Genomic DNA, 25,695 nt, shown 5'->3' on the forward strand with positions numbered 1-25,695 from the left:
TTGTAAGTTTTTCGTGAATAACTCGAAAAGTACGGCCTCTGGCGAAAACTTACGGAGCTAAAAAAATTTACGACAGCAAATTTCCTTAAAGAAAAAGACCTGTTTACTTCCAGGATGAGATTTTCAGTCTGCAGCGGAGTGTGCACTGATACGAAACTTCCTGGCAGGTTAAAACTGTGTGCCGGACCGAGACTCGAACTTTCTTCCAGCAGTGCTAGTTCTGCAAGGTTCGCAGGAGAGCTTCTGTGATGTTTGGAAAGCAGGAGACGAGATACTGGCTTAAGTGAAGCTATGAGGACAAGGCGTGAGACGTGCTTGGGTAGCTCAGATGGTAGAGCACTTGCCCGCGAAAGGCAAAGGTATCGAGTTCGAGTCTCGGTTCGGCACACAGTTTTAATCTGCCAGGAAGTTTCACCTGTTCACTTGTTCTGTAGGGCTAATAATTTTCGATTAGCGAGCGCGAGAATATAAAAATTTCGGGCGTGGTTTTTGAATGTCAGATACAACATTGCGGATTGCATAAAACGGCAGCGGAAGGGGCAGACGAATCAGATTGTATGCATATCAATTTTTTCCTTGATGTAGTATGATAATGCCCAAAGAGGCGAAATTAGCTAACTGCTAAATTATGAAATACATTGATTATTTGAAAATGAAGGAACAGTCTATGCAGAAAAATGACTTCCTTCAAGAAATTCACAGCTGTCATGGACACACAAACGTATACAAAAGAGTAATTCTTTCCCAAAATATAAATATATTGTTCTGAGATAAGTAGCGTTTCACACCCGTGCTTTTAGGTCACCTTAATATTCACATTATTAAAAGTGAAGCGTAAGGACGGAGTACCTACGACATGAATGTCAATGTACATCCTTTATCTTAAGTAATGAGTGTATAAAGGTAACTTACAAATCGTGGTATGAAACACTACATACATTAAACAAAATACTTATAATTTCGAAAAGAATCATTTCTTTTTAGGCCACTGAAGATGCCTAAAACAGTTATGTGAGACATTTTTAGTTAAAAACTAAAATCCAGTTGAACAAAACGAGCAAAAGCTATTGTCATACTCAGGTACCACCGAGTCAGCTAGTGAGGGAGAGTGGCTGCGGCCGGCCACTGTGGCCGAGCGGTTCTAGGCATTTCAATCCGGAACCGCGCGGCTACTACAGTCGCAGGTTCGAATCCTGCCTCGGGCATGGATGTGTGCGATGTCCTTAGGTTAGTTAGGTTTAAGTAGTTCTAGGGGACTGATGACCTCAGACGTTAAGTCCCATGGTGCTTAGAGCCATTTTTTTGAGAGTGGGTGTAAAAACTCACAGTAAGTGGTGGAAATTCACTAAAATTTGTACTTCATTTTGCTTAGTGCTGCGGGATGAAATTCCAGAAGAACAATATTTACACGCGAAATTGTATTACGTAGCAGGGGGCGGTCACTTTGGTGGTTCCAACCGTGATCGTCCACTCTTCTTTACTTCTTGATGCAATAATTACCAACAGCCGTATGTATTGTAGAAATTGATTTTAATTTATGAACTTCTATGTGCTACCAGTTTCGGCATTGCATTGATGCCATCTTCAGGCCTCACTCGTCATAATGCCGAAACTGGTAGCACATAGAAGTTCATGAGATAAAATAAAATTCTACAATACATACGGCTGTTGGTAAATTATTGCATCAAGAAGTTCATGCCAGCCATCGTCCCAAGACTGTTCTTTACTGTCGCTGCGAGCATGCACACATCTCGTCGTGAAGAATACAACGTGGTTGTAATTATGTAAAGGGACTGATTTTCTCTCTCTCTCTCTCTCTCTCTCTCTCTCTCTCTCTCTCTCTCTCTCTCTCTCCCCCTCTCCCTCTCCACGAGCACCTATCGCAAAAGTAACACCCAGATGACTAGTACGCATCGGTGCTATAAATGGAAGAGACTTGGTTTGTTAGAGAGAAGTACATCGCCAGCCATTAAGAGGAAATGCGCCTGCAAGCAACCCGACCTGCAGGTTCTTCACTCACCCGACTTCTGCCTTTTCCGAGAAACTGCAGGCGGATCACGTCAGCTGCGCCGTGCTATAAACGACATGACGTCCGCGCGGAAATGAGGAAGGCCCTGCACGGTGAGGAGGCGGTTGGAGGGTTGCTGTCAGCTGCTTCCTGGTGTGAAGTAAAAGCGCTCTTAACATGTCACTTTCTCAACTATAACACCATGCTTGCTGCGGGTAACAGTATTTGGTTTTGAGAAGGCTGAATCCCCCTCCTCCCCACATCAGGACTTACGTTTCACTGACGTATGTACACTTGAAGATGTGATTTGAAATCACGAAACAGGTCATGTTCCTGTAAAAGTTCACCTATAGCTGAAAGCGGTTTATTTCAGAAAACATAACAATTATTGCAGAATGTCAAATCAAACGTTTTTCAGCCGAGCCGTCTAGTTTCCAAACTTATTTTCTTTGGCAACCAGTTTCGGCGATTTACTATGCCATCTTCAGGCCCCCTGACCGACGTGTAGGAAGATTCCAACCTCGGCGCCGGTCAAAATAGGGGCCAGACTGGTATCTGTAGATTTATGCTTGATACAGCGATCAGTTCAACCATCATCTACCGATGGCGTAGTAAATCGCTGAAACTAGTAGCCAAATAAAATAACAGTTTGGAAATTACACGGCTGAAAGGTGTGGTTTAACATTCTGTACTGAATAGCCGAGTCCCATCTGAAAAGATGGACATACAGATAACAATTATTGGTCAGGCATCTCAGACATACTCGAGAAGTGTATTAATGGCTTAGAAATAAATTACCGTCATAGGACAGAAATAACTAAAATCTTATCAACGAGATGGTTCTCAACTGCATACTCGTAAATTTAGTTATTAGGGTCAGTTGTAATATTTTAAACGCACTGTTACTGACAGATTGTCAATAGACTGGAAAGCGTATAGGGATGTAGTGCGTGGTAGAGAACAGAGTAAGTGTGTAAAGGCAAAATTGATCTTTAAAAGTGGAATGATAAAAACGATTTGTCTGTAATTTCTGTGTTAATTTTAAATAATTGGATGTGTTCGGTGTAACACCTACTGTATAACTATTAAGAAGGCAAATAACATGCCAAATATTATAAATTAGAAAATGAAAAAGAATTGTATCTAGACCCGGACTCGAACTCGCGTATTGCAATGCAAAATTCTCCTCAGGGTACTAACTGTGCAGCACAGTTACACAGTTGTGAATGGAGATACTTGTCGCTTACACCATTGCAATGTTGCCAAATTGCCTTTCATTGACGTACATTTTATACCGAAAATGTGGACTGGACGAAATTTTGGTAGAGATATTCTCGTGCTGTTAACATGCAAGGAATTGCACCGTCGTATCCGAGTTTTGGTTCACCCTGTATATATGTGTGAAGTGAATATGAGCCGCTGAGAATCAAAGTGGTCTAACTCAAAAAATTTTAGTTCGTGAGTTATACTACTCAGTTTACTCACAATGCATGGGAATTTACTGTGGAGAAGTGGTAGAACGATAACTCCAAACGGAGCCACTTGAGAGCTCCGAATGGTTTCTCCCTCTCACGGTAGATGATGATTGTTTGGTTTGCAGGGCGCTCAACTGCGTGGTCATCAGCGTCCGTACAAAGTCCCAATTTTTACGCAGTCCAATTTTTTTCACATTCCAGTCTAGCCACTGTCACGAATGATGAAAATGAAATCATCAGGACAACACAAACGCCCAGTCCCCGGGAATCGAACCCGGGACCCCGTGATCCAGAGGCAGCAACACTAGCCACTAGACCACGAACTGCGGACTCTCACGGCAGAGTGAAGTGCGTTCGCGGGGATAGTGGCATAAGTCAAGCGGCAAGACCACGTGGTTTTGTTTCTCTGTGTTATTTTAAGTGTTTATTTACTCACTAAAAGTCATTCTAACAGTGCTAGTAAGTATTAGCATTGGTTTCTTTCTTTAGAGTTGTGGTATCCAGATGTTATTAAAACAGAAATCGTCTTTATATGGGAAGTTTGCACTCCATGTTGAAGTCTGGTTTAAAGCCTAAACGAATCAAGCAGTAAGGTCTCACATTAAATAGATAAGCCATAAAACTCGTGCCTCTCAACAGTGCTGTGCGACCTATCACCGAGGCAAAAAACGTTAGAACACTTCTCCTGTACATCCCTCTGGTGCACCACGTTTTCTTCAGCCAACTGGCAACTGGCAAGTTCGGCTCAGGAATCTGGACCTGGACATGTTGACTCTTTGGCAGACGAAGATAACGTGGAAGGAGAAATCGAGTAAACAGACATGCTCCATTATAAAGTCTCTTGAAATAACAGCAGGACAAGAATCATATTTTAAGAAATTTCGAAATTTAGCAACAACAAATTATTTATAATCCGTAGATGAACGCAAAGCTGAACTATTAGACAGACTCAGTAGGAAGCATTCTAATAATTAAGAACAATACTGCTATTATTTTAAGTCAATTTGTGAGAGAAAAGTTCATAATGGGGGCAATAAGTGCAGACACATTTACTGCTTCACATTATGTTTATGTTTTATAAATAAATTGCAATTATGGAGATTAAAAGACAGCGTATTGCTTCTCAGACATTCAAGTTAACCAAAATGTTCATAAGAAGAGTGGTGCAACTCGAGTTCTACCACTTTATCTTTCATTATGAGTAAATTTCTGAGAGGAAAAGTGGTACTCCAACTTTTAGGGACTATAAAAACCTCCGAATAACACCTGTTTCCCAAGGAAGGCGCCGGTATCGAAAGGCACCTTCAGTAGTACAGAGTTCGAGTGTATTCACTTATTGGAAGGGTTTCAACTTTACATCCCTTTCCACATAGCTCTCTGTTTACACACTTCTGTAACTTCATTCAGTAATTCCGAAACATATTCAACAACGGGTGAGAGCAAGACGTCGCCGTGGTATCAGCTATTTACTTCACATAATTTCCTGCACAGGCACGAGGCAGACGAAGCGTTTTACATGCAACAGCGGCGAACATCACACATTTCCTCCCTCACGCCATAGACAAATCTCAACTTCAATGGCCAGTAACAAGAACCTAAAGATTCCCTCGCAACAGAAAAGCGCCCAGAACACAGCAGTGCACCACCGCGATACCAAATCCGAGGTCCCATCAAGTCACTGCCGGGATCTCTCGCTGACCCTGCCCATAGCGTACAGGCGTCGTACCACAGGCCTCACGGTAGACGTCAACAAGCCACCTCCGACCCTGCGAATATCCACTCCCCTGTCTCATTTCTCCCTCCGTTAACCATCCGACCACCGGCCTGAATCCCCGAAGGCAAAGATGGCGACCCTATAATCGATAGCAACGATGCCATTCTAAGTGCGAGAACACTGGCGCCGGCCGCACCATGGCTCAAACGTAATTATAATATTTTATTTGTACATTTCATCAAATGAATCACGATTTATTGTAAAGCATGAATTTACGTTAAACGAAACGCAGAACGTTTCATTTCTTAAAAGTGGGAAAAATTGAGTTATACCAAATTGGCTCTCAGCAGCTCATGCAGGGTGACAATTACTGAACTGCCGGCCGTAGTGGCCTTGCGGTTCTAGGCGCTGCAGTCTGGAACCGCGAGATCGCTACGGTCGCAGGTTCGAATCCTGCCTCGGGAATGGGTGTGTGTGATGTCCTTAGGTTAGTTAGGTTTAACTAGTTCTAAGTTCTAGGGGACTAATGACCTGAGAAGTTGAGTCCCATAGTGCTCAGAGCCAATTACTGAACTATGTAAAATAAAATCGCTATAACTTCTGAACGGTTTGTGTTAAGACGTTCAAACTGCACAGTTTGCCGCGGGGTATGATGGTAACTAGTGTGCGCGTGCATGGTATGATTTAGCGACGAACGCCCTGTTTCGTTTGAATGGGTTCGTCAGTAAGCAAAACTGGCGCATTTGGGGGACTGAGAATCCATATTTCGAGATCGAAAATCTCTTTACTCTCGACGGCTGACTGTGTGGTGTGCAGTGTCCAGTCAAGGAACAGTCGGTGCGATATGCGATATTCTTTGAGGGCACGGCGACTACCGAACGGTACGTGAAGGTTTTAGAAGATGATTTCGTCCGTATTACTCAAAGAAATTCCGATTTCGACAAGATGCGGTTCATGCAAGACGGAGTTCAACCCCACAGAAGCAGGAGAGAGTTTGATAACCTGTAGGAGCACTATGGGGACCATATTCTGGCCCTGGCATGGACCTCGATTGGCCGCCATAGTCTCCATGTTTGAAAACATGCTATTGCTTTTTGTGGGGCTGTATAGAAGACAAGGTGTACAGCAACAACCCCAAAACTATTGCTGAGCTCAAAACACCCATTCAGGAGCATCGATGTTCCGACACTTCAGCGGGTCATACAGAACTTCGCTATTCGTCTGCGCCATATCAGCGCCAATGACGGCAGGCATATCGAAAATGTCATAACCTAAATCCGAATATCTGTAATGACGTTTACATGATGAATAAAGTGTGTGCACGCCGTAGCTTGAAACTACACTACTGGCCATTAAAATTGCTACACCACCAAGACGACGCGCTACAGACGCGAAATTTAACCGGCAGGAAGACGATGCTGTGATACGTAAATGATTAGCTTTTCAGAGCATTCACACAAGGTTGGCGCCGGTGGCGACACCTACGACGTGCTGACATGAGAGACGTTTCCAACCGATTTCTCATACACAAACAGCAGTTGACCGGCGTTTCCTGGTGGAACTTTGTTGTGAATCCTCGTGTAAGGAGGAGAAATGCATACCATCACGTTTCCGACTTTGACAAAGGCCCGATTGTAGCCTATCGAGATTGCGGTTTATCGTATCGCGACATTGCTGCTCGCGTTGGTCGAGATGCAATGACTGTTAGGAGAATATGGAATCGGTGGGTTTAGGAGGGTAATACGGAACGCCGTGCTGGATCCCAACGGCCTCGTATCACTAGCAGTCGAGATGACAGGCATCTTATCCGCATGGCTGTAAAAGATCGTGCAGCCACGTCTCGATCCCTGGGTCAACAGATGGGGACGTTTGCAAGACAACAACCATCCGCACGAACAGTTCGACGACGTTTGTAGCAGCACGTAGTATCAGCTCGGAGACCACGGCTGCGGTTACCCTTGACGCTGCATCACACTCAGGAGCGCCTGCGATGGTGTGCTCAACGACGAACCTAGGTGCACGAATGGCAAAACGACATTTTTTCCGATGAATCGAGGTTCTGTTTACAGCATCATGATGGTCGCATCCGTGTTTGGCGACATCGCGGTGAACGCACATTGGAAGCGTGTATTCGTCATCGCCATACTGGCGTATCACCCGGCGTGATGGTATGGGGTGCCATTGGTTACACATCTCGGTCACCTCTTGTTCGCATTGACGGCACTTTGAACAGTGGACTTTACATTTCAAATGTGTTACGACCCGTGGCTCTACCCTTAATTCGATCCCTGCGAAACCCTACATTTCAGCAGGATAACGCACGAGTGCATTTCTGGATACAGAAAATGTTCGACTGCTCCACTGGCCAGCACATTCTCCAGATCTCTCACCAATTGAAAACGTCTGGTCAGTGGTGGCCGAGCAACTGGTTCGTCACAAAACTCCAGCCACTACTCTTGATGAACTGTGATATCGTGTTGAAGCTGCATGGGCAGCTGTACCTGTACACGCCATCCATGCTCTCTTGACTCAATGCCCAGGCGTATCAAGGCCGTTATTACGGCCAGAGGTGGTTGTTTTGGGTACTGATTTCTCAGGATCTGTGCAGCCAAATTGCGTGAAAATGTAATCACATGTCAGTTCTAGTGTAATATATTTATCCAATGAATACCCGTTTATCATCTGCATTTCTTCTTGATGTAGCAATTTTAATGGTCAGTAGTGTAATTTACATTTTTTTTTTCACATAGTTCAGTAATTGTCGCCCTGTATGCAAAGCCACAGGGCTGAAAGTCGGTTTGAAGCAAAGTTGATAGTGACACTACCAGGTTGTTGTTGTTGTTGTGCAGGCAACACGAGCGCCGTGGTAGCGGGCCGGTCTGCAGGGGAGGAGATCGTGCGCCTGGCGCGCAACTACTCTGCCGTCTTCCTGTCCATGGCGCCCGCCGCGCCTTGCACGCGCACCTACGGCGCCGCCGTCAACAGGTGCGTACGCCGCCTGCCTCGCAGTTCTTACTGGAGCGGCCCAGAGTGATTTTAGATTAGGTGCAGTACAAGAGAGATTGCACTCCTGCCACCGCTTGTAATGCAACATTTTCTGCCATTTTATCTGAGCACCACGACTTTGTAGCTATTTTTACGGATGGGTCGAAGCAAGGGGACTCCTTTGGTTGCTCTGTTGTTTTTCCGGATCGTGTCGTCAAGGGTTCGACTGCCCCAGACTTTTACGATGCAGAATTGTCTGCGATCTTGCGGGCTGGAGCAGATGATACATTCTTCCTGTCCTGAATTCCTTGTCTCTTCCGATTCACTAAGTGCCCTTCACTCATTGCAACGTTTGTATAAAGCAGATAAAATAGTCCAGACCATCCAGGATGCCCTCCTCCAACTACAGCGACTGGGGAAGGTGGTGGCTTTCTGCTGGGTTCCGGGGCACGTCGGCGTTGCTGGGAACGAAAGGGCAGATCGCGTAGCCAAGGAGGCGTGTCTCGATCCGCAAGTATTTCAGTGTGCTATCTCTGTTTCTGAAGAAGAAAAATTTGTTAACGTCGAGTATAGATTTAAATGTCAGGAAGTCGTTTCTAAAAGTATTTGTATGGAGTGTAGCCATGTATTGAAGTGAAACGTGGATGATAAATAGCTTAGACAAGAACAGAATAGAAGCTTTCGAAATGTGGTGCTACAGAAGAATGCTGAAGATTAGATGGGTAGATCACATAACTAATGAGGAGGTATTGAATAGAATTGGGGAGGAGAGGAGCTTGTGGCACAACTTGACTAGAAGAGGGGATCAGTTGGTAGGACATGTTCTGAGACATCGAGGGATCACCAATTTGGTATTGGAGGGCAGCGTGGAGGGTAAAAATCGTAGAGGGAGACCAAGAGATGAATACACTAAGCAGATTCAGAAGGATGTAGGTTGCAGTAGGTACTGGGAGATGAAGAAGCTTGCACAGGATAGAGTAGCATGGAGAGCTGCATCAAACCAGTCTCAGGTCTGAAGACCACAACAACAGCAACAACAACAACATCTCTGTGCACGCACTCACCTCGCTGTTGAGTTGAAGACCATAGCACGTGTGTGGTGTACCTCCTTCCAGCCCCGTAGATGGGAAGAGGTTCTCCTCACTCGGCTGCGGATAGGCCACAGTCCTTTGACGCATGGCTTCCTGCTCCGGCCAGAGAACCCTCCAATGTGTGGTGCTTGTGGCGTCCAGGTCACTGTGCGCTACGTTTTATTGGATTGCCTTTTATTTTCTGACCAGCGGACCACGGCTCCCTTGCCAACGAATCTGCCATCTCTTTTAAGAAACACTCGGACGAATGTGGTTAAAGTTTTAAAGTTCTGCGCCTTGTCAATTGTTTTTACAAAGATTTGAGGGAGAGGGTGTTAATTTGCTCACTGTGTGACAAGCTTGCCCATATTTTATGTAAGTCGCCAGCCAATGACACTTTCCTCTGGCATTCTTGCTGCTGCTTTTTCGCTTTCCTTACGTTTTACTTTCTTATGTAGCATTTTCCTTCTTTTCCTGCTTTCTTTGCGTGTTTGCTTCGGTTTTATTAGGTCTGCCCACATTCGTTTCTTTCAATGTGTGTCAGGGCGCTGATGACCTCGACGTTGAGCGCCCAGAAGCCCCAAAACACACACACACACACTTTTATCGTTGCTTAGCAACAGCAGTATCCTAGTGCACTGTCTCCAGACTGCATTTTCTCAACAATCTGAACTATAGACACGGCCCTACCAAGAACTAACTCGATCACGTGACTAGTGTAGCCATCTTCTCGTTCAAATTAGTGGGCGCCTTTACGGTGCACACAAAACGACTCAGACCGTAGCTTTGCAGACGGCTCGGCAGAGGCCAGCTGTATTGCGTGGGATCAATTTTGAGCGACCACCTCGCAAAAGGGGCGGTGAATCTCGTTAGCTATAGCATATGCGCAAACGATCGTGTTAACCCCCTTATGACCAATAATTCAAGAAATATAGACGTACAAAGTCAGTAGTTTCTCAGTAGAGAACCGAAAAAGAAACAGGAACAAGCTAAACACCTCATAAAACAAGAAACGGGTAAAAATGTAGCCAAGATAGACACGAAGCCCATGCCTACCACAGTAGTACAAGTTTATAAGCCAACTAGTTGTGCAGGTGACGAAGAGATTGAAGAAATGTATGATGCGATAAAAGGAAGTATTCAGATAGTTAAGAGAGACGAAAATTTAGTAGTCATGGGGCACTGGAATTCGATAGTAGGAAAAGGAAGAGAAGGAAAAATAGTAGGAGAATATGAGGTGGAGGGGTAAAGAATGGAGGAAGCCGCCTGGTAGAATTTTGGATAGAGCACAACGTAATCACAGGATGCTGTAATTGTGGTCTTCAGTCCTGAGACTGGTTTGATGTAGTTCTCCATGCACAACAGTAAAGCTGCATGCCCTCGGGAAAAATTACGGCCGTAGTTTCCCCTTGCTTTCAGCCGTTCGCAGTACCAGCACAACAAGGCCGTTTTGGTTAGTGTTAGAAGGCCAGATCAGTCAATCATCCAGACTGTTGCCCCTGCAACTACTGAAAAGGCTGCTGCCCCTCTTCAGGAACCATACGTTTGTCTGGCCTCTCAACAGATACCCCTCCGTTGTGGTTGCACCTACGGACGGCCATCTGTATCGCTGAGACGCGCAAGCCTCCCCACCCTAGGAAAGGTCAATGGTTCACAGGTAACATTTGGTCTAAGAATCATGAAAGATGGTTGTATACGTGGATGAGGCCTGGAGACACCGGAAGGATTCAGATAGCGCTATTTTGTCGAAAGACGACATGTTGAGAAACGTGGCTGTTGTACTTAAGGTTTATAATTTATATAAAAAACAGCTACCAGCCACATGTATGGTTTAAAAAGGTTTATTATCTTCAGACCATGACCGGTTTCGGATTTTCCTTTACAAATCCATCTTCAGATGGCAGATTACACGCATTCTTAGTTGGACCTAGTTTTGTTTGTGTTATTCGTTTGCTGCACTGGGAAAGAAAAGAAATATTTTGTTGTCATATCGGTAATGGTATTTTTACGAAAGATTTACTTCTTTTACAAGATCTAATTGCTCATGAGATGGTTTTTATAAACATTAGTAAACTTGCAGGTTAGTGTACTTACGAGCTGTGTAGTTCTGCCTGACGAAATATTCGTGCGTTTATGTTTTCGAACGCAAGCTTCATACACTTTTCAATATGCACTATGTGAGTACTATTCCAGTCAATGGGCGTCACTTTTAACCTCATCATTTTAATTACACACGCAGCACACACGAATAACGTTTACAAAACGTGGCCCAGCTTCACATTACAACCAAGAAACAACGTTTGCAAAGAGCTTACAGTCATAACAATGTTAACTTACAGATGCTGTATGGTCGATATGGGTACAGTAAAATATCTCTTTGCTATTGTATGAAATTAATCTAAAATGGAATAAATAAAATTATATAGAAATAAGATTACAAACATTATATGTAGTACAGAATTACTGTGTGTTACTAATTAGTTGTTACAAAAGTAGGAGATAAATTCAATATATGACATAATATGCAATGCACATGTTTTCATTATGCAATTTTATCAATGACATATAAGCAGCTTTTGGGGCCTGTATACTGAATGTTTTTGATGGAATATTAGGCTTAAGTTATTTTAAAAAAAGTGAAAGCTTCTTCAAAGTTATTTAGGAAGGGTGTGTTAACTGACTCTGTCTGTTCATTCAAAATGAGATCAGGGAACCTGTTTTTATGTGTATGAATCTCAATCTCCTCTAGGAGATTCAATGTGAAACCTTTGTCTTTGAGGTGTAATATCTGCAGATTGTTTTCTATATTCTCAACTGTATGATTGTTTTCTGCAAGATGGGTGGCAAATGCAGATTTGCTTAGGTTTTTCAGACGTAGGGCATCAAGGTGTTCCTTGAATCTTGTTTCAAAAGCTCTACCTGTTTGGCCAATGTAGAATTTAGGACAGTTGTTACACTTGAGTTTATAAATTCCAGATCTTTTATGGGGTATGCTATTGTGTGGGAGTGAGTGTATGACTCTTTGTTGGAGTTTGTTATTGGTAGAGAAACTGATTTTGACATTCTTTTTCTTGAATAAGTTGGAAATTTTATATGAAAGTGGGCCTATATATGGTAGGGCTACATATTTTACTGATTTTTTGTCTTTCATAGTTATTGTGGCTGTTGCTTGTTGCAAAGACTTATTGCTAGCAATTTTTACTTTTGTTTTTTGAGAGAGTGTGTCTATGATTGAAGCATCATAGCCATTATTTTGGGCAATTGATTTGATTATGCTGATTTCTTTGTGCTGTTCAGTGGGGGTGAGGGGGACTTTATGCATACGATGTAGCATTGACCGGAAGTTAGCCATCTTATGTTGGTTCGGGTGGCAGGATGTGTTACTGATGGTAACATCTGTGGTTGTTGGTTTTCGAAAGATACCAAAATGGTGTTTGTTATGTATGCTTGATATTTTGAGATCCAGAAAATTGATGCTATTATTTATTTCATGCTCCACTGTAAATTTGATGTTGTTGTGTAATTTGCTCAGATCTTCAGCTAAGGCATCAATTTCGCTGCTGTTACCATCAAAAAGTAATAGAGTGTCATCTACGTATCTCTTGTAGTAAATTATTTTACTGTTCATTTGGTTATTAGATGAGAAGAACTTTTGCTCAAGATGGTTAATGTAAATATCGGCTAATAATCCAGCAAGACTGCTACCCATTGCAAGGCCATCATTTTGTTTATAGACTTTATTATTGAAGGTGAAGTAATTATTAGACAAAATGAGTGTGAGGATCTCTATTAACTCATATATTTCTGGTAGATTGATCTTTTTGTGTTTTAAAAGGTTACTTTTTATTATGTTAATTGTTTCATCTACTGGGATTCAAAGTTATGTTAAAGTTAAGGTCAATAGTCAAACAAAAGCTGCTAAGCTTGCTAAAGTAAAATGTGAAACTATTTGGATAAAAACAGAAATCAAATTACAATATAAGAAGAAAGATAAGCTGAATAAATCTATGTACAAGCTGCATTTACAATTAGGAAATAATCTCACACCTCTACAGTTCATGTATGTAACACACCATATTAATCATGCCCTTAGCAGAGAACAACAACAAATCTCCTCTAGGCACAAGAAGAAGTTAAAATCCCTCATTCAACTCAAATTAAAGGAACCACTTAACATTGGTGAACAGCAGAAGCACATATTCTATAACAGAGTGGTAAACACAACAGATATTTCTTTCAATCCCAATGAACTTAACCTCTTAGATAAAGGCTTCAAGCATAATATTGCCCCAAGATTAAGTAATAAGAACATAAAAGACCTAATAGCAGCTACAAAACTGGCATGTGACACTGCCAAACTTAAGCCTAATGAGAAAAATGCGTTGGCATATAAAGCCAACAAACTCATCACTAAACACATGCTTTCAAAAAATAATATAATTAATAATGAACAAAAAACTTTTAAAGATATCAATGATAAACTTACTGCTAACAAAGCTCTCATGGTAAAGGCTGATAAAGGAAATTCAGTAGTTGTTTTGTATGAATCAGAATACATTGATAAAACTCTTGAATTTTTTCAGTCCAATAACTTCACAGAACTAGAATCCGACCCCACAACAAGATTTCAAGCTAAACTTCGTAAATTACTCAACAGCTTTGAATCCCTTTTAAATAAATATGAAATTCGGGACTGCATTACCATGAATCCAACTGCACCGAAACTTCGGTCACAGCCTAAGATCCACAAAGAAAATTCCCCCATACGCCCTGTGGTGAACTCAAGAAACAGCCCAGCATACTACATAAGCAGGAAATTGAAGGATCTCCTTACCACTTACTACATGTTCGAACATAGTTATACAGTTAAAAACACAATGGACCTTATAGAACATATCAAAGACATCCACATACCACCAACAGCTAGATTTGCCTCACTAGATATTGTAAACCTATACACTAACATCCCAGTAGATGAAACAATTAACATAATAAAAAGTAACCTTTTAAAACACAAAAAGATCAATCTACCAGAAATATATGAGTTAATAGAGATCCTCACACTCATTTTGTCTAATAATTACTTCACCTTCAATAATAAAGTCTATAAACAAAATGATGGCCTTGCAATGGGTAGCAGTCTTGCTGGATTATTAGCCGATATTTACATTAACCATCTTGAGCAAAAGTTCTTCTCATCTAATAACCAAATGAACAGTAAAATAATTTACTACAAGAGATACGTAGATGACACTCTATTACTTTTTGATGGTAACAGCAGCGAAATTGATGCCTTAGCTGAAGATCTGAGCAAATTACACAACAACATCAAATTTACAGTGGAGCATGAAATAAATAATAGCATCAATTTTCTGGATCTCAAAATATCAAGCATACATAACAAACACCATTTTGGTATCTTTCGAAAACCAACAACCACAGATGTTACCATCAGTAACACATCCTGCCACCCGAACCAACATAAGATGGCTAACTTCCGGTCAATGCTACATCGTATGCATAAAGTCCCCCTCACCCCCACTGAACAGCACAAAGAAATCAGCATAATCAAATCAATTGCCCAAAATAATGGCTATGATGCTTCAATCATAGACACACTCTCTCAAAAAACAAAAGTAAAAATTGCTAGCAATAAGTCTTTGCAACAAGCAACAGCCACAATAACTATGAAAGACAAAAAATCAGTAAAATATGTAGCCCTACCATATATAGGCCCACTTTCATATAAAATTTCCAACTTATTCAAGAAAAAGAATGTCAAAATCAGTTTCTCTACCAATAACAAACTCCAACAAAGAGTCATACACTCACTCCCACACAATAGCATACCCCATAAAAGATCTGGAATTTATAAACTCAAGTGTAACAACTGTCCTAAATTCTACATTGGCCAAACAGGTAGAGCTTTTGAAACAAGATTCAAGGAACACCTTGATGCCCTACGTCTGAAAAACCTAAGCAAATCTGCATTTGCCACCCATCTTGCAGAAAACAATCATACAGTTGAGAATATAGAAAACAATCTGCAGATATTACACCTCAAAGACAAAGGTTTCACATTGAATCTCCTAGAGGAGATTGAGATTCATACACATAAAAACAGGTTCCCTGATCTCATTTTGAATGAACAGACAGAGTCAGTTAACACACCCTTCCTAAATAACTTTGAAGAAGCTTTCACTTTTTTTAAAATAACTTAAGCCTAATATTCCATCAAAAACATTCAGTATACAGGCCCCAAAAGCTGCTTATATGTCATTGATAAAATTGCATAATGAAAACATGTGCATTGCATATTATGTCATATATTGAATTTATCTCCTACTTTTGTAACAACTAATTAGTAACACACAGTAATTCTGTACTACATATAATGTTTGTAATCTTATTTCTATATAATTTTATTTATTCCATTTTAGATTAATTTCATACAATAGCAAAGAGATATTTTACTGTACCCATATCGACCATACAGCATCTGTAAGTTAACATTGTTATGACTGTAAGCTCTTTGCAAACGTTGTTTCTTGGTTGTAATGTGAAGCTGGGCCACGTTTTGTAAACGTTATTCGTGTGTGCTGCGTGTGTAATTAAAATGATGAGGTTAAAAGTGACGCCCATTGACTGGAATAGTACTCACATAGTGCATATTGAAAAGTGTATGAAGCTTGCGTTCGAAAACATAAACGCACGAATATTTCGTCAGGCAGAACTACACAGCTCGTAAGTACACTAACCTGCAAGTTTACTAATGTTTATAAAAACCATCTCATGAGCAATTAGATCTTGTAAAAGAAGTAAATCTTTCGTAAAAATACCATTACCGATATGACAACAAAATATTTCTTTTCTTTCCCAGTGCAGCAAACGAATAACACAAACAAAACTAGGTCCAACTAAGAATGCGTGTAATCTGCCATCTGAAGATGGATTTGTAAAGGAAAATCCGAAACCGGTCATGGTCTGAAGATAATAAACCTTTTTAAACCATACATGTGGCTGGTAGCTGTTTTTTATATAAATTATAAACCTTAGGATTCAGATAGATTATATAATGGTAAGACAGAGATTTAGAACTGAAACCATATCAATTTTCGTCTCTCCAGTTGGTCACAATATTGTGTAGCCGTGTCTACTGGACTGCTGAATTCATACATCCGTAACAGCATTTGGTGATGCTTTCTACCCCCTTAAGGTTTTAAATTGTAAGACATTTCCAGAGACAGATACGGACTCTGACCACAATTCATTGGTTAAGTACTGTTGATTAAAACTGAAGAAACTGCAGAAAGGTAGGAATTTAAGGAGACGGGACCTGGATAAACTGAAAGAACCAGAGTTTGTTGAGGGTTTGAGAGAGCGTTAGAGAACGATTGAAAAGAACTGTGGAAAGGGATACCGTAGAAGAATAATGGTTAGCGTTGAGAGATGAAATAGTGAAGGCAACAGAGGATCAAGTGGGTAAAAAGACGAGGTCTAGTAGAAATCCTTGCGTAATACGAGATATGTTGAATTTAATTGATGAAAGGAGAAAATATAAAAATGCAATAAATGAAGCAGGCAAAAAGGAATACAAACGTCTCAAAAATGAGATCGACAGGAAGTGCAAGTTGGCTAAGGAATGGGCCGATCTATGAAAAATGGCGGTACTGGATGACTAAAAATCTGTCACCTTTCCAGCAGCGCAATGTGGCGACCGGCGATTTACCTAAATTCTATTAGAGATCCTTTCTTGCGTTAGTTACATTAGTTACTAATAACTTAATGTGTTTCGTATAATATCAACGTGTTTATTGATAAATTAAGACTCTCCACAGGTGTCTGCAAAACGTGTCGCCACAGATTTTAAAACGGCGTTGCGGAAAAATCGACATAAATTTCTGGAGCAGCATGTACTCAGAAAAATAGAAGGTACCTTTAAGCTACCGTTATGCTGCACTGAATCATTCCCTCATGGTTGTATTTCTTTTAGAAATTCTGCCTCTAACCATGCTCAAACTCATTACAAATGAGTCGACAGACATTCCGTAGTATTCTAAGAACTTGTCTGGATTAGCGTTCGGTTTGCTTGTTGGAGCAGTCGCGCTAAACCCAGTATTTTTTTTCACGTCTTCGTTGTCGATGCCTGTTCACAACCATCGCAGCAGATAATGCAGGGACCACATTCTTATTTAGCAAAATTCAGTTCGTAGTTAATACTAACTGTGCACAGTGAACGTTGCCAAATCTTATACCGAGACACATCTGATCGTAATTCCTGGGCTTCAAGCTGCGTGAGAGAACCGCACATGCGGCCACCACTGAAAGTGCAGCGCGTTTTGTGTGAAACAAGAGCAGCTGTGTGAAAAACATACTTGTGTGGGCGTAGGCCGTTAACATCAGCACATTTACTGACGAACACATGCAGGAAGGAGTGTTAGTGTAGACGGAGGTGCAGGAATGTGCAAACAAAATGTTGAAAGTTGAGTAAGTCGAAATTACGAAATTTACGGCACGAAAGACAAAATGCTGAGCGGATTGAGACAAAAGTATCTAACCCAAAGAAACGAAGCGAAGTGCACAGTATATACAATGAGGGGACAAAGCTCTTGGAGCAGAGAGATGCACGTACACAGATGGCGATGGAACGGCATACACAAGGTATAAAAGGGCAGTGCTTTGGCGGAGCTGTCATTTGTACTCAGGTGATTCATGTGGAAATGATTCCGACGAGATTATGGCCGGACGGCGGGAATTAACAAATTTTAAACGCGGAATGGTAGTTGGGGCTAGATGCACGAGACATTCCAATTGCTAGGGAATTCAGCATTCAGAGATCCACAGTGACAAGAGTGTGCCGAGAATACCAAATTTCAGGCGGTACCTCTCGCCACGGACCACGCAGTGGCCGATGGCTTTCACTTAACGACCGAGAGCAGCGGCGTTTGCGCAGAGTTGTCAGTGCTAACAGACAAGCAGCTCTGCGTGACATAACCACAGAAATCAATGTGGGACATTGTTGTTATTGTGGTCTTCAGTACTGAGACTGGTTTGATGCAGCTCTCCATGCTACTCTATACTGTGCAAGCTTCTTCATCTCCCAGTACCTACTGCAACCTACATCCTTCTGAATCCGCTTAGTGTATTCATCTCTTGGTCTCCTTCTATGATTTTTACCCTCCACGCTGTCCTCCAATGCTAAATCTGTGATCCCTTGATGCCTCAGAACATTTCCTACCAACCGGTCCCTTCTTATTGTCAAGGTGTGCTACAAACTCCTCTTCTCCCCAATTCTATTCAATACCTCCTCATTAGTTATGTGATCTACCCATCTAATCTTCAGCATTCTTCTGTAGCACCACATTTCGAAAGCTTCTATTCTCTTCTTGTCCAAACTAATTATCGTCCATGTTTCACTTCCATACATGGCTACACTACCCACAAATACTTTCAGAAACGACTTCCTGACACTTAAATCTATACTCGATGTTAATAAATTTCTCTTCTTCAGTAACGCTTTCCTTGCCATTGCCAGTCTACATTTTATATCCTCTCTACTTCGACCATCAGTTATTTTGCTCCCCAAATAGCAAAACTCCTTTACTACTTTAAGTGTCTCATTTCCTAATCTAATTCCCTCAGCATCACCCGACTTAATTCGACTACATTCCATTATCCTCGTTTTGCTTTTGTTCATCTTATATCCTCCTTTCACGACACTGTCCATTCCGTTCAACTGCTCTTCCAAGTCCTTTGCTGTCTCTGACAATTATAATGTCATCGGCGAACCTCAAAGGGACATACGATAGACGTATCCCTTAGGACAGTGTTGTGATATTTGGCGTTAGTGGGCTATGGCAACAGACGACCGACACGAGTACATTGCAAACAGCAGTACATCGCCTGCAGCGCCTGTCCCGGACTCGTAATCGTATCGGTTGGACCCTAGGCGACTGGAAACCCGCTGAGCTTATAAAAAAATTTGTATCATCGAGACATTTCCAAATTCTCAAGAGTAAACAAACCCGTTTTCTTAATCTATTATGATGAGCGCTTTCAAAACTTCTGAGTCCGAAAGCTTTGTTGCAAAGAATTTGTTTTCTTTTTAAACCCACCCCCTGTATTCTACTCTATTTCTATCGAAATAGTTTTTGTGTGTGCTGCATAGGTATTGTTAACTCCAGATTCAAGAAAAGATGCAACACAACATTTAAAAGGACTTAAATTGACACTCTACAAGGAAGAGCAGCCACCTGACGATGGAGCCACGCGATTCAAAATGTCGTAGTGTATATTTAAACATCCGCCGGACCACCGTGTTCAGTTATTGCAACGGTAACAGAGATGTGCGTAACATGTGCTTCTCTTTTCTCTCTCCGAGTGGGGCGCGGCCTTTATTTTAGGAGCTCCAGAGCCGGCTGTAACTCGTGTGTTCGCCACAGGGGGAGAACTGAGCTCTCAGCGGTGGTCTCGCGGCTTCCTTGCAGCGATGCCGCCCTGTCGCAATCGCAGCTGGGCGCCTGCGGCCCCACGCTGTGATGTACGGGCTCTCAGCGGCGAGGCGGGAGCCGTGGGGGGATAACAGGAGGAGGCACCACTTACATCTGGCGGGACACGCTCCAGCTAACATGTTGTGGTTTCTATCTGGGACGAAGGACAAGGTTGTCCTTGGAGCACTTCACATACAGTTTACAAGAGTCTGCGTTTACAGCAAATAGTCCACACTGAATCTAACACGTTTTAGTTTCTGAGACGAAGCAAAATGTCGCCCCAGGAATATACACTCCTGGAAATGGAAAAAAGAACACATTGACACCGGTGTGTCAGACCCACCATACTTGCTCCGGACACTGCGAGAGGGCTGTACAAGCAATGATCACACGCACGGCACAGCGGACACACCAGGAACCGCGGTGTTGGCCGTCGAATGGCGCTAGCTGCGCAGCATTTGTGCACCGCCGCCGTCAGTGTCAGCCAGTTTGCCGTGGCATACGGAGCTCCATCGCAGTCTTTAACACTGGTAGCATGCCGCGACAGCGTGGACGTGAACCGTATGTGCAGTTGACGGACTTTGAGCGAGGGCGTATAGTGGGCATGCGGGAGGCCGGGTGGACGTACCGCCGAATTGCTCAACACGTGGGGCGTGAGGTCTCCACAGTACATCGATGTTGTCGCCAGTGGTCGGCAGAAGGTGCACGTGCCCGTCGACCTGGGACCGGACCGCAGCGACGCACGGATGCACGCCAAGACCGTAGGATCCTACGCAGTGCCGTAGGGGACCGCACCGCCACTTCCCAGCAAATTAGGGACACTGTTGCTCCTGGGGTATCGGCGAGGACCATTCGCAACCGTCTCCATGAAGCTGGGCTACGGTCCCGCACACCGTTAGGCCGTCTTCCGCTCACGCCCCAACATCGTGCAGCCCGCCTCCAGTGGTGTCGCGACAGGCGTGAATGGAGGGACGAATGGAGACGTGTCGTCTTCAGCGATGAGAGTAACTTCTGCCTTGGTGCCAATGATGGTCGTATGCGTGTTTGGCGCCGTGCAGATGAGCGCCACAATCAGGACTGCATACGACCGAGGCACACAGGACCAACACCCGGCATCATGGTGTGGGGAGCGATCTCCTACACTGGCCGTACACCACTGGTGATCGTCGAGGGGACACTGAATAGTGCACGGTACATCCAAACCGTCATCGAACCCATCGTTCTACCATTCCTAGACCGGCAAGGGAACTTCCTGTTCCAACAGGACAATGCACGTCCGCATGTATCCCGTGCCACCCAACGTGCTCTAGAAGGTGTAAGTCAACTACCCTGGCCAGCAAGCTCTCCGGATCTGTCCCCCATTGAGCATGTTTGGGACTGGATGAAGCGTCGTCTCACGCGGTCTGCACGTCCAGCACGAACGCTGGTCCAACTGAGGCGCCTAGGTGGAAATGGCATGGCAAGCCGTTCCACAGGACTACATCCAGCATCTCTACGATCGTCTCCATGGGAGAATAGCAGCCTGCATTGCTGCGAAAGGTGGATATACACTGTACTAGTGCCGACATTGTGCATGCTCTGTTGCCTGTGTCTATGTGCCTGTGGTTCTGTCAGTGTGATCATGTGATGTATCTGACCCCAGGAATGTGTCAATAAAGTTTCCCCTTCCTGGGACAATGAATTCACGGTGTTCTTATTTCAATTTCCAGGAGTGTAGTTCACCAGTATCTCGGTTTACAGGTCTGCTAGGAGAACTACCATAGTCCACCCTTATTTACGGTAGTCCATGGCAGCCAAAGATACGCTACTGGCCATTAAAATTGCTACACAACAAAGATGACGTACTACAGACGCGAAATTTAACTGACAGGAAGAAGATGCTGTGATATGCAAATGATTAGCTTTTCAGAGCGCCGGTGGCGACACCTGCAACGTGCTGACATGAGGAAAGTTTCCAACCGATTTCTCGTACACAAACAGCAGTTGACCGGCGTTGCCTGGTGAAACGTTCTTGTGATGCCTCGTGTAAGGAGGAGGAATGCGTACCATCACGTTTCCGACTTTGTTAAAGGTCGGATTGTAGCCTATTGCGATTACGGTTTATCGTATCGCGACATTGCTGCTCGTCTTGGTCGAGATCCAATGACTGTTAGCAGAATATGGAATCGGTGGGTTCAGGAGGGTAATACGGAATGCCGTGCTGGATCCCAACGGCCTCGTATCACTAGCAGTCGAGGTGACAGCCATCTTATCCGCATGGCTTTAACGGATCGTGCAGTCACGTCTCGATCCCTGAGTCAACAGATGGGGACGTTTGCAAGACAACAACCATCTGCACGAACAGTTCGACGACGTTTGCAGCAGCATGGACTATCACCTCGGAGACCATTGCTGCAGTTACCCTTGACGCTGGTGTACTCGACGACGAACCTGGCAAAACGTCATTTTTTCGTATGAATCCAGGTTCTGTTTACAGCATCATGATGGTCGCATCCGTGTTTGGCGACATCGCGGTGAACACACATTGGAAGCGTGGATTCGTCATCGCCATACTGGCGTATCACCCGGCGTGATGGTACAGGGTGCCATTGGTTACACGTCTTTGTTCGCATTGACGGCACTTTGAACAGTGGACGTTACATTTCAGATGTGTCACGACCCGTGGCTCTGCGCTTCATTCGATCCCTGCGAAACCTTTCATTTCAGCAGGATAATGCACGACCGTATGTTGCAGGTCCTGTACGGGCATTTCTGGATACAGAAAATGTTCGTCTGCTGCCCTGGCCAGCACATTCTCCAGATCTCTCACCAACTGAAAACTTCTGGTCAATGGTGGCCGAGCAACTGGCTCGTCACAATACGCCAGTCACTACTCTTGATGAACTCTGGTATCGTGTTGAAGCTGCATGGGCAGGTGTACCTGTAGACGCCATCTAAGCTCTGTTTGACACAATGCCCAGGCGTATCAAGGCCGTTATTACGGCCAGAGGTGGTTGTTCTGTGTACTGATATCTCAGGACCTATGCACCCAAACTGCGTGAAAATGTAATCACGTATCAGTTCTAGTATAATATATGTGTCCAATGAATACCCGTTTATCATCTGCATTTCTTCTTGGTGTAGCAATTTTAATGGCCAGTAGTGTAGTTTTAGATCTGTACTTCACACCTGACCAAGAAATCTAGGGAAGTTGTCGAATATCGTGTAAGAACGTACTTACACGATATTCGACAACTTCCCTAAATGTCTTGGTCAGGTGTGAAGTAGAGTTGTAAAACTATCGTAGACCATCATAGACTACCACAAGTAGGTGCAGACTATGGTAATTTTACTATCAGCTTTGGCCAGTTTTGGTCATACCCACGTTACCTGTATGTTTGACGTGTTGCATACCTATGGGGCGTTACCTCAAAACTATCTCTTACTTTACGTAAGCGAACATTGTCGCTATATATTCTTCTAAAAAGCGGAAGTGGTGATTCGTATTGAAACTGCGGGACGAGTAACCTACGGAACATTTTTGTTCCGCAGAGCTATCGTCCTGTCTGTTACTTAAGAATAAACAGTATTCACAGCAAAACTGAAACTGTCAATGGTTAATTCAGGTTTTATTCGAAGATTGTTTATTTGTAACGTGAAACAGACGGGTGTAGTAGTAATAATAAAGAAAACAATCCAGATCTATCATATAGCGCAAGAAAATGCAATATCCCAACAAAAAGATAAAATAAAAAATGCAAAACAAAAATATATCAAACACTGCTTCAATACTTCTTCGAACTTACATAAAACACGTTTCTGTTATTCATAAGCAACTGTCGCATTTATCAGTAATAAAAGGAAACTCTTGCTTTCGATCATAATGAACGTTTTATTGAGCACAGAATAACAACAAAAAACTGTATCCACTGTTTAGAAGTCCATAACTTGCAAACTAATTGACGGAGTTGTCTCATTTTTGGTGAAAGTGTAGCTTAAACTCCAACTTAAAGATATCACTGTAGGTGTTCGAAATGGTCATCAGTAACATCCACACACAAACGATGCCGCCAAACTGCAGCTTGAACTACTGACTGCAACGCGTTCAGTTGGATATTTGCACATGAATGTATGATGGATTCTCGAAGTTCATCCAATGTGCGTGGCTTTTGTCGATAAACGACGTCCTTTAGTGTTCCCCACAGGTAAAAGTCCAGAGGAGTTAGGTCTGGGGAACGTGGTGGATTCTCCACAGCACCTCTACGACCTATCCATCTTCCTGGTAGATTTTCGTCGAGATACGCCCTAACACGATTTTGGTAGTAAGCTGGGGCACCATCATGTTACAAGTAAACTCTTCCGTCTGCGTACAAGTCTCGGATGGCAGGTAAAATGGATGTCTGAAGCTTCAGAAGGTACACCTAACCGGTAACTGTGCCGCCAAAGAAGAATGGCCCAATCAAGCCCCGGTAAGACAACCCACACCACACATTTACTCCTGGCACGCCTTTGTCTACATCGACGTTCGGATTTTCGGCGGCCTAGTAGATGCAATTGTGGCGATTTACTGTATCATTGAGTTTGAACTGTGCCTCATCAGACCACACAATCATCTCTGCAAACTCTTCATCGTTGAGCACCATGTTAGTAAACTACTCGCAGTACTTCATTCTACGATCTGGGTCGTCCTCGTTCATTGCGTGTAGCAATCGTGGGATGTAGCACTTCCACTTTGCTGTCTTCAAAATTCGCCGAACACTTGAGCGACTCACTCCAGTTTCACGGGCACACTGTCTCTCAGACTTCTGTGGTGAGCGAGTGAATTGTTGTAACACACGACGGGAGTTAGCTGGACTTGTTACCGTTATGGGTCGTCCAGATCGTTGTTTGCGTACATCTTTAACACAGCCATCGGCTTCAAATTTGTCTCGAATGCGACGAATCGTTAAACGTGTCGGTGGCTCTGTTTCATACTCATTTTGCCATTGCCGTTGAACGTCATTAATGTTTTCGTACTTAAAATACCACTTCAAAACTGACTTCCTTTCATCGAATGTAAGCCTTGCGCCAGCCATGTTTAATCGAGTAACTAGGTGCAACTAAGAAGAAAACACTGACTATCTGGCGACTGTCATCTTGCAAAACAAAACAACACAATAAAACGCTTGTGTGGCGATTGCCGGAACTACAAACTAATACACTACCGAAGACGAGACAACTCCGTCAATTGGTTTGCCAATTATGGACTTCTAAACATTGGATACATTTTTTTGGACCCCTCTGTATATATCTGTGCATTTAAACCGTAGTTGAATCAAAAGTAATTGCTCTGGCTACTCAAAAGAACAGAAGTTACGCAAGCAACTAATTTTTGCAATTTATTTTCTTTAAGGATACGAAATACACAATGAACTAAAAAAAAGTTGTCGGCTCCCATTTTCTCTCTTATACGTCCATTTATGTTTCTTTACCTTCCAGTTCAACCAAGAGTACCAGTAATCCTACGTTTACTACATCGTTTATATAGTGTACCATAACTATCGAACTGTTGTTTTGGCAGAGCGCAAATCTAGTGTCAAGTACTGCGTTGCTCGCTGCATGGACTACAACCAAACCGCCGAGTCAGTAGCTCAGCGTGTTCGATCAGATTGGTGGCTGGCGTCTGTAATAGAAAATAAAAGTGATCAACAACTAACTTCAACGGATGTCATGTGACGTTCGCTACGTCCAAGTACAATGCACAATAAAGAACAAAATGCAAAGAAAAAAAATCTGTGAACGGTTCACGCTGCGCGCCGCCCTAGCGACCGTTCTCCTGCGCGGTAAACAGCAAAACTGGCAACAGAAATTCAAATGTGGCAGAATAGCACGTTATAAAAGATCTGTAATAACAATATTTAAAAATATTAAGCACCTTGTATTTAAATGTTTTAGTTACGACAGGCCTTTTGCAATGTGGTGATTTTTATCCACA

The 25,695-nt window shown here is 43.0% G+C and overlaps 1 protein-coding gene across 2 annotated transcripts in view; it reads left to right on the plus strand.

Moving 5' to 3' along the window:
• Nucleotides 1-25,695, plus strand: part of LOC126198462 (protein goliath) — a 692,272-nt gene that overhangs the window by 589,848 nt on the left and 76,729 nt on the right. For both annotated transcript variants that reach the window (XM_049934806.1, XM_049934807.1), the window contains exon 3: nucleotides 8,047-8,182. In XM_049934806.1, the coding sequence (XP_049790763.1) occupies nucleotides 8,047-8,182 (136 nt within the window). The remainder of the gene's footprint in view (nucleotides 1-8,046; nucleotides 8,183-25,695) is intronic.

The sequence above is a fragment of the Schistocerca nitens genome, chromosome 8 (genome assembly GCF_023898315.1).
Source record: "Schistocerca nitens isolate TAMUIC-IGC-003100 chromosome 8, iqSchNite1.1, whole genome shotgun sequence".
NCBI lineage: Eukaryota > Metazoa > Arthropoda > Insecta > Orthoptera > Acrididae > Schistocerca > Schistocerca nitens.